The sequence below is a fragment of the Mauremys reevesii genome, linkage group 22 (genome assembly GCF_016161935.1).
Source record: "Mauremys reevesii isolate NIE-2019 linkage group 22, ASM1616193v1, whole genome shotgun sequence".
In the NCBI taxonomy this organism is placed as follows: Eukaryota; Metazoa; Chordata; order Testudines; family Geoemydidae; genus Mauremys; species Mauremys reevesii.
In genome coordinates, this window is record NC_052644.1 from 4329876 (window position 1) to 4346230 (window position 16355).

The following is a 16355-nucleotide window of genomic DNA, read 5'->3' on the forward strand; positions in this document are numbered from 1 at the left end:
GCAGGCGTGGGCAGTGACATGGGAAGCGATGCAGGTGTGGGCACTGGTGCAGGCATGGGCACTGATATGGGAAGTGATGCAGGCGTGGGCACTGGTGCAGTCGTGAGGGTGGGCTGTGGTGCAGGTGTGGGCACTGACACAGGAAGCGATGCAGGCGTGGGGATGGGCACTTGTGAAGGCATGGTCACTGACATGGGAAGTGATGCAGGCGGGGGGGTTTTGTGAAGGCGTGGGCACTGACACGGGAAGCGATGCAGGCGTGAGGGTGGGCACTGGTGCGGGCGTGGGCACTGACATGGGAAGCGATGCAGACGTGGGCACTGGTGCAGGCGTGGGCACTGACATGGGAAGTGATGCAGGCGTGGGCACTGGTGCAGGCATGGGCACTGACATGGGAAGTGATGCAGGCGTGGGCACTGGTGCAGGCATAGGCACTGATATGCGAAGTGATGCGGGCGTGGGCACTGGTGTAGTTGTGAGGGTGGGCACTGGTGCAGGCATGGGCACTGACATGGGAAGTGATGCAGGCGTGGGCACTGGTGCAGGCGTGGGCACTGACACGGGAAGCGATGCAGGCATGGGGGTGGGCACTGGTGGAGGCGTGGGCACTGACACGGGAAGTGATGCAGGCGTGGGCACTGGTGCAGGCGTGGGCACTGACACCAGAAGCGATGCAGATGTGGGCACTGGTGCAGGCGTGGGCACTGACACAGGAAGCGAGGCAGGCGTGGGCACGGGTACAGGCGTGGACACTGACACGGGAAGCGATGCAGGTGTGGGCACTTGTGAAGGCGTGGGCACTGACACGGGAAGCAATGCAGGCGTGGGCACTGGTGCGGGCATGGGCACTGACACGGGAAGCGAAGCAGGCGTGGGCACTGGTGCAGGCGTGGGCACTGACACAGGAAGCAATGCAGGCGTGGGCACTGGTGCAGGCGTGGGCACTGACACGGGAAGTGATGCAGGCGTGGGCGTGGGCACTGGTGCAGGTGTGGGCACTGACACAGGAAGCGATGCAGGCGTGGGCACTGGTGCAGGCGTGGGCACTGACACGGGAAGCGAAGCAGGCGTGGGCACTGGTGCAGGCGTGGGCACTGACACAGGAAGCAATGCAGGCGTGGGCACTGGTGCAGGCGTGGGCACTGACACGGGAAGCGAAGCAGGCGTGGGCACTGGTGCAGGCATGGGCACTGACACGGGAAGCGATGCAGGCGTGGGCACTGGTGCAGGCGTGGGCACTGACACGGGAAGCGATGCAGGCGTGGGCACTGGTGCGGGCGTGGGCACTGACACGGGAAGCGATGCAGGCGTGGGCACTGGTGCGGGCGTGGTCACTGACACGGGAAGCGATGCAGGCATGTGCATGAGCACGGACACCGGTATGGGCATTGACGTGGGCACTGATGCGGGCGTGGGCGAGGCCGTTGGCACGGGCTCTGGGGGTCACAGCGTGGGTGGCCCTTTTACGTGCAGGGGGTCCAGGGCCGCTGATGACTAGGCGGGTGCAGCCAGGTTGGGGCTAGCGAGGGGCGACCCCGTGTTTGAGGCCACGCTGGGGGCTGCAGAAGGGGCTGGGAGAGGAGCCCTGGGCAAGGCCTGGAGAGAGACGGGAGGGGGCGATAACCCCAGGCTGGGGGGCGGAGGGGGAAGGGCAGGGGAGCCCAGTGGGCTGAAGGCAGCCCAGGGGCTATGAGAGGACCCTGGAGCCGGGTTTGCTTTAAGGCCGGGGGAAGAGTGAGCCGGAATAGCAAGGAATCAACCTGCCACATGGAAGCTTTCGATGGGAAAAAGGTGTCAGGGGAGTCACCAGTGAGCCCCTCCCAGTGACAGCAAAGCCGTGGCCTATCCGGGCCGGCTTGGCCAGTGGAGGGTGCCCGGGGATGGCAGCCTCTGGGACAGCAGGCGTTGGCTGGAGTACGGGTGAAAGCATGGAGCCGTGGCTGGAGCCCTGGTTTTGTGTGCGGGTGTGTGCATGCACGTGTGTGCATGCATTGGTGCATGTGTGTGTGCACGTTCATGTGTGTGAACGCCTTGCACACTGGTGCACAGGCATGTGTGTGCACGCACGCGAGCACTGGTGCACACAGACGTGCATGCATTGGGGCGCATGAGCGTGCACAAGCACCAGTGTGGGTATATTTTCACACGTGTACATGAACTGTGTTGTGCTCCTGCCTTTAAACTCCGTCAGTGTGCCAGAGCCCAAGGGGCCGCACTTTTCCCAAGGCAGGTCATGCAGCCCCACACCTCTGACACGGAGCCCCCGCGCTCCAGCTGCCCCTGCATCTCGCCATGGCTTTCTGCAGCGAGTCCAGCTGAAGTCAGGCTCCTGAGAGAGACTTTCCCTTCTTAGGGAGCGATGGAAACTGGGAATCTGCTGTGAGTCTGGGCAGCCTGTCCAAAATCAGCTGGCTTTCCCGGTCTCCTGAAATACAGCCTGAGGCCAGCCCGGAGTCCGTGCCGGTAGCAGCAATGCCCCGTTCCCCTCATATCCGCCATCTTGGCTCTCTTGGTTTGTAGGTCCTGTCTTTTCTCAGCAGCAGCCTTACAACTAGTCCCAGAACGCCTGGGTCCTTTGTTTCCAGCCGCGGTCCTTCCCCCCAGAGGGTAGCAATAGGAAGTGAGGAGGGACGCTCAGTCCTGCCTAAAAAATACTACCCGCAATTCCCACGCCCGTCACATCTCTTCTCCTTTTAAGGGTGAACTGAGAGGGGTCGCTGCCGCGTGATCTGCCCCCTGCTAAGCTGGAATTTGTGTTCCCCCCCCAGTTACGTCCACGCCGTGGAGACAGAGAAGGCTCTTACTGGAAGGCAGCAAAGTAACACAGTTTTATTTGGTACATTCCAGAACCTTACCACACAGGAACCCCAAACCAGAGAGAGACAAAGCAGGCTGCTCGCTAAGGCTCAACTCGCCCCACCTTGCTCCAGGCTGGCTTTTTGCCCGTTGCAAGACCCAGACCACACACTTCCCTACAGAGCCCCCTAGCCTGCCAGCAGGACCAGGAAGCCCCCTGAGAATTTAAAGGGATAGCTTGTTACATTAACCCAGCTTTCAATACACCACGCTCCCGACCTCAGCTAATACCACAACCGTTATCGGCCCGCGGCAGGGCAAAGATCTCCAGTCCCCGGGCGAGCTGATCTGCCAGACCAATGTAGCCCATCCAGCTTCCAATAACCAAACACCCAGTTTTCATGCAGCAGCGCAGGGCAGTTTCCGTTCTGTCCCACGTGTCTTCTCCTTTAGATCCCACTAGCAGGGAGCACGGGGGGAGTTTGCGTGGGCTCGTCTGTCACCCTGAAACCTTCAGCTTTGAAACTGGGATGGGGTCCTGCCGCCACCTCCTCCCTTTTGTCTTCTGGGGGATGGGAAGGGAGGCAAACCCCACTTCCCCTAGGTGTCAGCCATCTTGCCTGCAGCCTGGGGTGTCCCCCCCCCCCCAGAGTGTAGTGGGAGGTGACCCCTTGAGTATTTGTGGGAATCAGGGTAAAACTCTGCGGAGCTGGACTGAACCCAGCTGTAACTCTGGGGCTCTGGTTTCCCAGGGTCTGGTCAAGCTGCTTTACCCTTTTGTGGGGTTTTTCTCACCCCAGGACAGGGCTCATACGTCCGGCAGTGCTCCTCCCCTGCCCAGGCTCAGCGGGCGTCTCAGTCGCAGCAAGGTTCTGCCTCAGTTTCCCCAGTAAGGGCAGGCAGGGAGGTAACTGCCTTGGTCACAGACTCAGCCTTCAGGGAGTTTACCCCGGAGCCGGTGTGACTCTCACCTGCTGGGTGGAGAGGGATGGAGGCCCGGTGCTGGCGAAGGGGAGCCCCCTGCACCCCTCTCTCCCCGCCAGCCACTCCATTTTGCTTCTTGCATTCAGCCTCAGGAGCTCCCTGTCAGCGCTTGACCCAGGGCCTTGGCTTTTGCAGGGGGAAGGACGTGGGTGAGGCGTAACATCTCCCGCCAGCACCCCTACCACCCACACCCCCATCCCGCCTGGGCCTGCCCGGGGATCTGAGCCGTAGGCAGGGCGAATGGCTTTGGCACTGGACAACTTTGTTCCATGGGGTTTGCCAAGCGTCGTCTCTGTCCCCGAGCCCCTCCGCCCCAGGAATGTCTCCCCGCCGGCTGCCACTCCCGCTGGCGAGCACCGAGACCGCGAGGGTACGTCTACACTGCGAGAAAACCCCCCTCAGAGCTGGGGCTAAAAAGAGCAGGGTAGACATTCCTCCTGGGCTCTGAACCCCGGGGGTGGGGAGGGTCTCGGAGCCCACTCCAGCCCCGGAGCCTGGGTCCAAGTCAGCTGACCCCTGCTTGGAGACTCGCCGCCACAAGGTGTAGACGTATCCCGGGAGTACAACAGGACATGGGCGCCGGTGCCTGGGGGTGGGCACTCCTCTGCCAGCGCACGCCGTGCCCCAGAGGAGATGGTTGGGTGACTCCTCTCTTCCGAAAGTTCAGTCGCACCTTTCGCTCCGAGGGCGACATAGCTTCCGGGCTGGGCACAGGATGGGTTAGTCGGACCCGGGACCTCTTAGACAAACCCCAAGGAACCCGATCTTGGGCCTTATGCCGCATCCTTCTACAGATAGTACCTCTCAGGTCTTGGGATCCCTTGGTGGGGGTCTGCCTGCATCAGCTGGTCCCCCTGGTTGGGATCTACCTGATCCCCAGTTCTGGGGCGCCTCCCCTGGTTCCCCATCCCGGGACCCGTGGGTAGGGCAGGCCATTTTGGGACTCTCTTCAGAACAGGGTGTATTGTCCACAAACTCATCTGCCAAACAGCCCCTGATCCGCTCACCATATTCTGAGGTCATGTGGACACACCTCACAGAATTGAGCCGGGGACTTTGTAATTTTCTCCCTGAATGCGCGTGTTGTTTTTTTATAGTCGTCCTTTGTCATGTCACCTAGTTTTAAATTACTATTTTTGGTAGGACTCTTCTCTGACTTTCAGGTCGCCGAAGATCTCCTGGTTAAGCCGGGATGTGTCTGTCTTCCCCACGCATTGGAATAGTTTGCTCTTGCGTCCTTAAGAACGTCTCTTTAAAAACCTGCCCGTTCTCCTGAACTCCTTTTCCCCGAGCTCTGGACCCTCCCACCTCACAGGGTCCTACAGCCCAGGCGCCAGCCTGAATCCAAATATCTACACTGCAGTGAAACAGCCCCAGAGCCCGAGTCAGCTGTCCCGGGCCAGCCACGGGGTTTTAATCGCAGTGCAGACATATCCGATGTCTCTGTGGCCGGGCCATGTGGCCGTCATCTTTCCTCATGGCTTTTGCTAGTTTCTGGCTTTCAAACTGCAGCCCCTGTTCCCCCATTCATAGCCCTTTGCGTCCTGTGCTCCCTCAACTCTTAAGGCGGGGGGGTCGGCCCATGAAGATCCCCTGCGGTCATCCTGGGTCTGGACCCTGGTTCCTGACACAATTGACTTTCTCTATCTGTTCCACCAGCAGCACCCTGTTTAACTTCCCAGTGTCTGACCCCGTCTCTCTGCACAGCCCTATAATCCTCTCCATGGCTCTGGCACCATTTTTCCTGGCGTTTCCTTTGACCCGTCTTGTTTTTACTGCTGCACGTCACTTGTCATGAAATGCTGTGAGGTTCAGCATCCCACCGCTACCACCAGTCGTCACGGATTCACAGGGTCTGGGCCATTCCCTGGCCATCAGGGTGGTGCCTTCCGTTCAGTGACCCATAGGGTGTATTGACACTTGGAGTGGGTGGTGAGCCTTTCAGTTTGGGGAGACATACCCATGTTAAAAACACAGTGTAGCCGTGGCAACAGGAGGGCTGGCCGCTCCGGGGACACAGCTAGTGTCTTGGACGGGTACGTACTCAGGGCTGCTGCCCGCCTCCACAGCTTTCTCTTTAGGGCACTGGCACAGGCACATCTCCTCAAGCAGGCAAATGACACCTGCAGCCCCAGCGCAGCCGTAGGCTTGGTGGATAGCAGCAAGTTATGTAGTGAGCAGGTAAACTGAGGCACGTGTGCACCTCATCGAAAATCTGCCAAAATGTCCAGGCATGTGTGTGATGAATGTGGGGGGCTGGGGCAGGCCTGAGCGTTGGCTGGGGGCATATGGGCATTGGCAAGGGCACGGGGGGGCACAGGGAGAGATGCAGTCGTTAGTCGTGGGCAAGGACCATGAGGGATGCTTGGCAGACGGGCAGAGGCAAAGCGCTTCCCTTTTCTTTGCTGGGCTGCTCCTTTCTCTCCATCCACGTCGTGCCAGGGCACCCGGTGTGGGGCGGATCCGGTGCCCTCTGCAGCCGCCTGCTCTGGCTGAGCACCACGCTGCCCGGGCTGCGCCCAGCCTGGCACCACGTGCCAGGCACCGCCCTGGCAAACCCTCCCACAAACCGCCCCTCGGCTGGGGCTCAGCTCAGCTGAGGTCTCTGTCTCCCGTTTGGAGAAGGGGTCTGAAACGTGGGATTCCCCCTCCCCGAATTCCACCCTCGGCAGGGTCTGCACCCCACTGGCTTTGGGGGGGGCTAATAACGGGCATGCTGGGCCCATGCAGTTATGTCTGTAGCACAACGGCAGGGCAGGTTCTCCCACGACACCCGCTTAAAGGGCGTCATCATCAGAACCTGTTGCCCCAAACCCGCAGCCCAAACCCACTGACGCGAATAGTTCCTCGGGGGGACAGGGCATTGTCCCAGAACGCGGCATCGGGCTTCGCTCAGGTGTCCGTCTGGGCTCTCCATGTTCACATCGGGGGGCGTCCCTCGGCTTCCGTTTGTCATCCTGGGCGCCGCGCCTTAAGAAAGAGGTGGATAAATTGGAGAGAGCCTGGAGGCGAGCAACAAAAAGGATCCAAGGTTTAGCAAACCTGCCCGAGGAGGAGAGGTTAAAAAACCTGGGCCTGTTTAGTCTGCCGGAGCAAAGCCGACTGAGCGGGGATCTGAGAACAGTCGTCAGATACATTAAGGGCTGTTACAAAGAGGACTGGGATCCATTTTTCTCCACGTCCACTGAAGGCAGGACAAGCCGTAATGGGCGCAATCTGCAGCGAGGGAGATTGAGGTGAGAGATCAGGACTAACTGCCTAACTCCCAGGGGAGGGAAGCTCCGGAACGGGCGTCCAAGGGAGGCTGGGGGATCCCCGTCAGTGGAGGGTTTTCAGAACAGGACAAACCCCAGTCAGGGCTGGTCTTCTGGGGTTACCTGGTCCAGCCTCAGCGCAGGGAGCTGGGCTTGATGACCTCACAAGATCCCCTCCTGCCATTTCTGTGATTCTAGCACCGACACCATCTCTGCCAGGCCAGCTCTTGGTCTGCCAATATTTCCGTGCGAGCTCCGTGCCGGGGAGGAGTTGTTCTGGAGAAGCCGTGGTCTTGGCATTCCCTGCCATAAGGGATTTTCAGCGGCAGAGCTCCTTGTGGATTTCTGCCTGCTGGGTGGTGCAATGCGGCCCTGCAGTCGGTGTCTCGGACATGCCTCTGGTTTCTCTTGCTTCACGGAAGGGCATGAAATTCCCGCCAGGGCAGCGTGGTGACAATGGGGCAGTCACTTTCCAAGTCCCTGCGATGATCCTACGGGATTGATTTGAGCTCAGTATCTGGTTTGTGTGCCTGGCTCGAGCGTGGCCACAGTAAAGGAGGCCGGCTAGGGTGACCAGCCAGCAAGTGTGAAAAATCGGGACGGGGAGGGCGGGGTAATAGGAGCCTATATAAGAAAAGGATCCAAAAATCGGGACTGTCCCTATAAAATCGGGACATCTGGTCACCCTAAGGCCGGCGCAGGTGAGAAAGTGACCCAGCCTTTGGCTGGAATAACTGACCCATGGTGCCGAGGTGGAGGGGAGTTGTCCATGTGTCTGCATATGCCTGCGTGTGTCTAGATCCCCCACTGGTCATTCCATTCTGCTTCCCACATTCCCTTCTATCCCATCCGCTGCAGTTTCAGCTGGATACAGGAGTATTTGGGTTCACTTTCTCCCCTAAGCTGTGGCGGAGCAGTGCTGTGTGCTGTTAAACAGCGGACTTGTTCACCCCAGAGGTGGCTGCATCTCATCCCTGGGTGAGGGCTCGCTGTATAAACAGCTGCTGCGCCCCACCCACCCGCCGCCCCACGCCAGAAATGGCTGCATCTCAGCACTGGTCCAGGCATCCCACCCCCGAAAATAAATACCAGGCTCTAGATTTAGAACCAAACTCAGGGGGTTGAATGTTGAAATGCACTTGACTCTGCTGAAATGCAGCGGCAGGCTGCTCTGTGCGTGGTGTGGGGTGGGGGAGAGGGCTATTTAAAATGTTGGTTAGTCGTCCAGGAGCTGGACTAGTGCCCGTCTGCAAAAAGCCTCTTTCTTGTCTGCCCAGTGCGGGATTTGGTTTAATTGGAAAGCCACTGGGGTGGGGGGGGTGGTTCTGTGGTTTGTGGCTAGAAGGTGACAGGAAAGGAAGTTTGGGGGTTTTTTTTGCTTGTCTGTTTATTTTGAATCATTTAAAATGAAGGGCAGGAAAATGTTTCAGGGAAATTCAAAAGGCGATTAAAAAAAAAAAAGTTCTGGATGCTTAACAAAATCTTATGCCTGGGGTTTAGGTATCAGAACACAAGGGCCGAAGCGGCAACATTGGCTAGTGGTTAAAGAACAGGAGTGAGGGAATCAGGGACTCCGGGGCTCTTGTCTAGGACGGCCCAAAATGTTTGTCGCTAGACCTGAGAGTGCAGGGAGAAAGCAGCTAGAGCAAGAGGCAGCAGCTATGGTTCTACAACTGAATTTAGTAGGGGTGTGGGGTCTAGTGGTTAGAGCAGGGGGGCTGGGAGTCAGGACTCCTGGGTTCTATCCCCAGCTCTGGGAAGGGAATGGGGTCTAGCGGTTAGAGCAGGGGGGGCTGGGAGTCAGGACTCCTGGGTTCTGGCTCTGGGAAGGGAGTGGTATCTAGTGGTTGGGGTGGGGGCTGGGAGTCAGGACTCCTGGGTTCTATCTCTGGCTCTGGGAAAGGAGTGGGGCCTAGTGGTTAGACGTGCAGGTGACCCTTCTGATTAATGGGTTTAGCTGTGGTGGAACTGGTGGAAGGTTTGCCCAGAGCTAGTGAGTTTCACTGTGAAATTGATGACGCTCAATGACAGACCCAATAACACCCCCCTCCATATCCCTTTGGACCTACTGCATGTGGCTCCGTGACATCCCAACGAGGCAGCAGGAGCAGGCGCGTCCAGTTTCCTTTCCTCTTCAGTCGCCACAGGGGAAAGAACCCAGCCAAAGAGAAACAGGTTCCCTGTTAACTGGGGGGGCAGCGACCCCCTTTGCAGGCAGCAGGCTGTGTCACCTCCGTGACAGCGAACGGGCGACAGCCACAAAACAGGGCTACGATGTCTCTTGTACAACCGTGGCAGGCGTGGCCTGGGCCGTGGAAAGCCACCCTAGTCTTAGCCTCTTAGAACTTTTTACAACAGGATGGGTAGAGCAGGGAGTCAGGACTTCTGGGTTCCATCCCCAGCTCTGGAAGGGCAGTGGGGTCTAGTGGTAAGAGCAGGGGTGCTGGGTGTCAGGACTCCTGGATTCCATCCCCAGCTCTGGGAGGGGAGTGGTGTCTAATGGTTAGAGCAGGGGAAATCGCCGTCAGGACTCCTGGATTCGAAACTTGGCTTTGCAACAGACCCCCAGCGTGATGTTCCACAAGTCACTGCCCTGCTCCGTGCCTCAGTTTTCCCCCTCTGTGAAATGGGGCTAACCATACTTGCCCCTCTTTTGCAAAGTGCTTTGAGAGGGAAGGAGCATGGAATTGTTAGAAACCTACCAGAGCTCAGCGGGTTCGCAGCCCCAAGGGAGCAGCTAGCCAGAGCGATTCCTCTCTGTGGAGTCAGAGCTCGCGGCTGGTTGGCTCTGAGAATGATGACACTTGTTCAGTCAGGAGCCGCTGAGTAAATCTGATGCTTCAGGGCTGAACGCCATAGAGGGTCAGGAAGGGGAATTCCCCCTCCCCGCCGCCTGCTTCTCTCCTAAACCTCCTGTTCCAGGGCTCAGGTCAGTCTCTAACTATTAGACCCCAGGATGGGGTGGGGAGCAGGGTTCTGCGCCTTCCTCCGAAGCACCCAGTGCTGGGCACTGCCAGACGGGATACCGGGCTAGAGGGGCTTGGCTCGGACCCAGGCTGGTGATTCCTCTGGAGCAGACGCTACCAGGGTGAACGGACTGATCCAGCCTGGCAAATCCAACAGCCCTTCACCCCCGCACCGGGGCGAGGGTGGCACATGCAGGAAAACCAAACTCAGGCTGCATTGCAAACTGCCCCTTCCCCACCCCCAGCACTCGTTGCTTGGTTAGCTCCCCCTCTGGGGCAGGGCTCTGCCCCCAAACACCCCTGCTAAGCTGGGTGTGGTGTGTCCAGAGGTCCCTGGCTGCACATGGCGATGGAAGAGCTGGGCGCAGGAGCTGGGCGCAGGAGCATCCGTGGTGCTGGGGTACGAGGAGGAGGAAGCGACCCGTGCATCAGCCACGCTTGCCTTGGGTTGCCCTCGGTGGTGACCGGCAATGAGCTCCCCTGCCCCATGAGGGGAGGGGACTGGACTCGATGACCTCTCGAGGTCCCTTCCAGTCCTAGAGTCTATGAATCTACCCCGGTGATCGGTGGGTGCTGGTGGGACTCTCGCTTGACACTAACCCCTACCCAGCACGAAGGACGGATCCTTAGGGTAACCCAGCGCTCAACACTGAGGGGGGGTGACGGGCTCTCTGCACCGGGGCACTGCTGCCCCAAAGGCGGATTGCATCGCGGGCCAAGAAGAATTAACACCGCGCTTTTCCTCAGCAGATCTCAAAGCACTTCACAGCCTGCGGCGTATTTATCCTCCCAACCCCCACGTGACACAGGGAAGTGTGAACCTCCTTTTCTACAGGTGCACTTTGCAGAACGTCAGCGGTCCAGGAAGCAGTCCCGGCGGGGCCAAGTTTCGCGCTGATATCAGGGACCCGGGGATGGGTGAGGAAGAAGCTGTGTCCCAGGGAGACAGGTAGAAAAAAGGGCCTGGGAATCAGGGAGCATCCCCGGATCACAAGTGTAAACGGTGCTTTGTAGAGGGGCCATGTAGCTGCTGTCACATCCACCCAGGGCGCTTCCCCCCACAAAGCTGCCAGCAACACGTGGGTCTCTTGTCCAGTTTACCCAGGGTCAGGGTGGATTCTCCATCATTGCCAGTTTTTAAATCAAGACGGGAGGTTTTCCTTAAAGCTCGGCCCTAGGAATGATTCGGGGGCCGTGCTCTCGCCTGTGCTGTACAGTGGGCCGTTCTGGCCTTGCAATCGACGTCATTCACCCTGCGTGCTCTCTGCAGATCCAGAGACCATCCCCACCCCTTCTCCCCTAGCAGCCAGGCTGCAGAGAAGCCAGCACCGCCCCGCCCGAGGGTGCATCTGCCCTGCACCAGCTCTCCGCCAGCCCAGCCCTGCCGGGACTGAATGCCAGCGACTCAGCAGGGATGGACGGAGTCCTGCCCACAGCCACAAGGCAGCGAGCGCAGGACGGACGCGGTACCCAGGATGAAAGGGGTGAGAGGGGCTGGCAGAATCCAGATGGCTCCAGAGCCTGCTTCTTTTAAATCCCCTTCTCCAGCGGGAACAGGGGCAGAGGGCGACCCACCGGGTTGCTGGAGCCGAGAGGACGGGGAGGGGCCGGATCCCTTGCCTCTGTGCTAGATAGGGGTTAGTTTCAACTGCGAGTCCCACTGTCAGCATCCACTGATCACAGGGGTAGGATAACCCAGCGAAGGCTGGGCCCACCCAACAGCTGAGCCTGCTGCAGCCCTGGCAAAGAGCTGGGTCCGTCAGCTCAGGCTGCGAAGGTTTATGTCTGCAGAACTAGCGCTCCCAGGTTCAATCCAGGCTACCGACAGCGCGGTTCCGTCAGCCACAAGCCAAGCTGGAGATGAAAGCCGGCCTGATTCCTCCTGGCACCTGGTGATGTGCACAGGGGGTGTCGGATGCTACTGGAGCCGCCTGGAGCTCCCCAAGGTGCAGGGTGGCAGGGATTCGACCCAGAGAGGACTCACGGCAGCAAAAATTATAGGGTGCTGAGCCAGATCCCTGGCTGGTGTCAATTGGCCTCATTCCATTGACTTCGCTGGGTTTCCCCCGGTGGGGGGGGGAGGTGGCCAGTTTTTAGAGGAAATCAGCTCAGACATGCCACCTGTTGGTCAGGCTTTTAGGGAGGCCTCAGTGTGGGGAGAGGCAAACCTTTCTCCCCCTCTGCCACACCCATAGGGATTGCAAAGCTCTGGGCCTTCTTCAGTCCGGGGCTACCACCTCGTTCCCCCATCTGCTTCATCCGCTCCGTGACGAGACTTGCCAGACGCCCATCTAGCCTGGTATCCCGGCTCCGATGACGGGCTGGTGCCATCTGCTTTGAAGGAAGGCGCAAGACGGCCCCTAGTGGGCAATGCTGGCATAACCGGCCCGGAGGGGGAATTGTCTTCCCGTTTCCCCGAAAGATGGCACAGCGGAAAAGGAACCCTGGGGGTGCTGGAGCACAAAGAGGGGGACACGGTCCAGTAGGCTGGTGGGAAGACAACGTTGATAGAGACGGCCATCTCCAGTATTATCCCTTGTTGTCAAGGTCCCCCGGAAAAGGCCCTACTTCCCCTTATGCACAGCTCATTGAGAGATGGGGAGCCTGATCTTAGGGGTGCTGAGCCCCTCCCCTCCCCGAGATCAAACGGGAGCTGCAGACCCCTCTGGAAAACAGGCTGAAGATCTCTCTGATTCCTGCAGAGTCTCGGTGAAGTTGAGACGCGATCAGACATTTCAGGCTCTTCAGATGTGCCCAGCTGGCCAAAGCACTGAATAATGCTGTGTAGGAACAGCCCTGCGCTGGCGAGGAGGTGGAACCCACCAACGGCCCCGGAGTACTCGGCTGTCACAGAAGTCCACAGGATGCCCTTGTCTTCAGCTGTCTTCTGGTCTCAGAAAGGCCATTGCAGCTGGCTTGGGGCAGTGTCGCAGGCTTCTAGGAAACATGCTATGGGCTCCACCTCCACCTCGGCACCTGGACGTTCTAGCGGTCAAAGCTGTCTGCATGCTGTAGGTGGGTAGATCACAGAAATGCACAGAGCCAAAGTTTCATCCGCGGCTGTTGGCTTTGGGGGTGCCGGTTGTTGGACGCCCACGTGGAGCTCAGATGTTTCAGAGCCGCTGAGGGCTCTCAGCACCAAAGGAAATCAGGCTCCAGGGGCCTCGAATGGAGCACCCAATAACCGAGGCCCTTAAAACCGGGAGCTGCTCTAATTTTGCCACTGAATCCAAGGAAGAGGCATAAAAATCATGGCTGGCCCAGCAGGGCAAGTTGCATTTGGGGGTTCTAGACGGACGTGACCTTTCTCATCCGAGCCGTCCCCTGGGCTTATAAAAGTTTGCCATCCGATCAGCAACAAGGCCGTGTGTCCCGAGCTGACCGATCACATCAAGCAGCTGATGGAGCCTTAAAGGAGCAGTCGCAGCAAAGCGACCAGGAGCGACGGGTGGGCTGGGCTAAATTGGCATCAAATCTCCTACCAACCGGGGTAGCACCCCGCAGGGCCTGATTTTCAGAGGTGTCTGTCTCCCTTTGATTTCAAGGCGGCTGTGGGTGCGCCGAAGCTCTGAAAAGCCAGCCCCAAAGTCTGCACCCTTTCTCCTCCTTGTGTGCAGTGCATCACGTCTCTTACTGCCAGGAGCTCAGTTCACCTGCCTCCAGGGGAAGTGATTAGCGGCTTTGAGGAGTGGAAAGCCAGGCTGCAAGGGTCTGTCTTAGGGCATCGGCTCTCGCCTCTTGCTGGGGGACCTGGGCCAGATCCCAGGGTCCGTCTGTCTGAGAGGGTGTCTGTCTTTCTCACTGGGCATCTCCCCTTCCTCTCCTCCTTGCCGAACAAAACAACCCGAGTGCCAATCAGGAGCCACAAAGTCAATAAGAAGTAGCCCTTGGATCAGAGCTCTCAACACCCTTGTCTCAAGAAGGGTTTTCTTGCCGTTTTATGACTGGAGGCAACTGAGGCACAGAGAGGCAGGCTGGCGACTCAGGAGACTTGGGTTGTTCCCAGCTCCACCCCAGACTTGGGCAAGTCGTTGAGTCATTCCGTGCCTCAGTTTACCCATCTGTACTACAGGGAGACGAGCCCAACCCTGCCTCCCTGGGGAGTTGTGAGGATCAATACACTCATGGGTGTGAGGGGCTCAGATATTATGGTCATCATAAATGTCAGGCTGGAAAGGATCCTCCCGAGGTCGTCTAATCCATCCCGCCTGCGGTGGGGCAGGACCAGGTGTTTATCCAACCTGTCCTTAAAACCCTCCGGTGACGGGGATCCCACAACCTCCCTTGGATGCCTGTTAGGGCACTTCACTCCCCGGAGAGTTAGAACGTTTGTCCTAATATCTCCCCGGTTGCGGATTAAGCCCGTTGTTTCTTGCCCTACCTCCGGTGGACATGGAGAACAACTGATCACCATCCTCTTGATATCAGGTCCCCCGTCAGTTGTCTTGAGACGGAACCATCTATTTTGGCTGGCTAGATGGGGGAAATGACTTGCCACAGGTCACAAACAGAATTGTTGGCAGAACTGGGAATAGAACGCAGGAGTCCTGGCTCCCAGCACGCCCGCTCTAACTACTGAGCACCACTCCCCTCCCAGAACAGGGCCCACAAATCCTGACTCCCAGTTTGCCCTAAACACATGATCACGCACCTCTCCCAGGGTTGGGACCAGAACCCAGGTCTCCTAGAAACCAACTCTCTCTGGCTACTACGCTACGTCCTTCCACCCAAGGATAACCACGATGAAAGGATCCGTGCGATTTACGGGTAAGGGATTCAAAAGAGATCAAACGGAATATTGGCCAATATTTTCTGATCCCTTGCACATCCCCACCCTGTTATTTTGGGGTTTGATTCCAAGTCGCCCGACCTCTTCCCGAGGGGTCTGAATGGCATAGGCGCCAGTGGGTGCTGTGGCAGGGCACTCACCCCCTTTGAAGCCCAGGCCTACGTAGGCGTTTCGGTGCCCGGCACTGGGCGGCCCCAAAACCGACCTTGGCCGCTGTGTCCGAAGTCCGTGTGCCGCGATTCAGCGGGACGTGCTGCCCCGGGAAATCATTTGGTTGGATTCCAAAAGGGATCGAGCGTTCGGAGCTGAGCTCCTGAGCAGATGAGGAAAGGAGAGAGTGGAAATCTGCCCCCTAACTTTTAAGAGGGCCCGTGGAGCCACCTCCCCGATCGGTTGCCAAGGCCCTTGGCCTGACTTTCAGGTCAGCGTCTCCCATGGGACCAAGCTGGGGAGCTGAGGATGCCCGACCAGGGCCTGGAGAATGGGGGGCTGGAAAGTCGGAGATAGAAATCAGTCGCCATCTGCTGCGCCCGTCCGTCCTCCCAGTTCTGCCGCAGCTCCTAGACATCAGGCTCTGACCCACATCCTGTGGGAATTCCTAGCAGTGGAGGTGGGAGCAGTCCTCTGACCTCATCTCTTCCCATCTCCCCCCGGGCCAGTGCAGAACCCTTCCCCACTGGACGGTGCTTCGTGTTCCAGGTTTAAATCCCCCAAACAGAGGGGCTTCCTTGGGGGAGGTGGGTCCACAGCCTGACAGATCCCGCTGTCAGGGAGCCTGTTCCTTCCTTACTAATATTTATGCCGCTGTAGCTCCTAGCAGCCCCTGTTGCGCTGGGATCTGCACAGATACATAGTGAGAGACAGTCTCTTGTGCAGAGTCCACAGTCGAAATCGACACAGGCCGGATTGGTATCCCCATTTCACAGATGGGGAAACTGAGGCACAGCGCGATGACATCCCACGCGTGAGCTCACGCATGGTGTCAGTGGCAGAGCTGAAATGTTCCCTCTCTAGATCTCACCCCCTGTCTCTCAGTGAATGGCATCAAACTCCTCTCCTTCCCCCGGTGGGTGAAAGTTATTATCATATCCCTGTTCTGTTAGTCATCGCGTAGCCAGGCAATGAGAGTGGGTGCGTCTGTGTTTATAATAATGCCAGTGTTTTCAAATTTGGGTGCCAAAGCTCAGCCCCATGAAAGAGGCAAGCAATGTCTGCTGTGTGGGGGTGGAGGGGAGAGAGGAATCCACCTTGTTGATCATGCTGTGGAAGAGGTAAGTGGGTTCTGCTGACTCACTGGTGCAGGTGGCTCATTAACTTTACCCAGCTATAAGAGTCTGCGGAGAGAGGATCTAGGGTGTGGGCTGAGTAGCCCTGAGGGAGGAGCCCTAGATTCAGCCAAGCCTGGGAGAAAGGTCTAAGTTGAAATTTATTATCTAAGTCTTGGTTTCCCACGATGTTAGTTAAACCCCAGGATGGGCGTGAGTTACAACTTTTAACAAAGAGAAAATTAAGGGATGACTTGATCCCAGTCTGTCAGTACCTACATGTGGAACAAATATTTAATAA

General features: G+C 58.2%; 1 protein-coding gene across 3 annotated transcripts in view; it reads left to right on the top strand.

Annotated features, from left to right (window-relative positions):
• DLL3 (delta like canonical Notch ligand 3) overlaps positions 1-16355 on the top strand; it is a 282646-nt gene that overhangs the window by 217712 nt on the left and 48579 nt on the right. The window contains exon 9 of one of the 3 annotated variants that reach the window (XM_039510863.1): positions 10836-10942. The exons of the other annotated variants lie outside the window; for them this stretch is intronic. Within the exon in view, the coding sequence (XP_039366797.1) occupies positions 10836-10898 (63 nt within the window). The 3' untranslated portion in view covers positions 10899-10942. Of the gene's footprint in view, positions 1-10835; positions 10943-16355 lie in introns of those variants that run through there. 3 annotated transcript variants of the gene reach the window in all.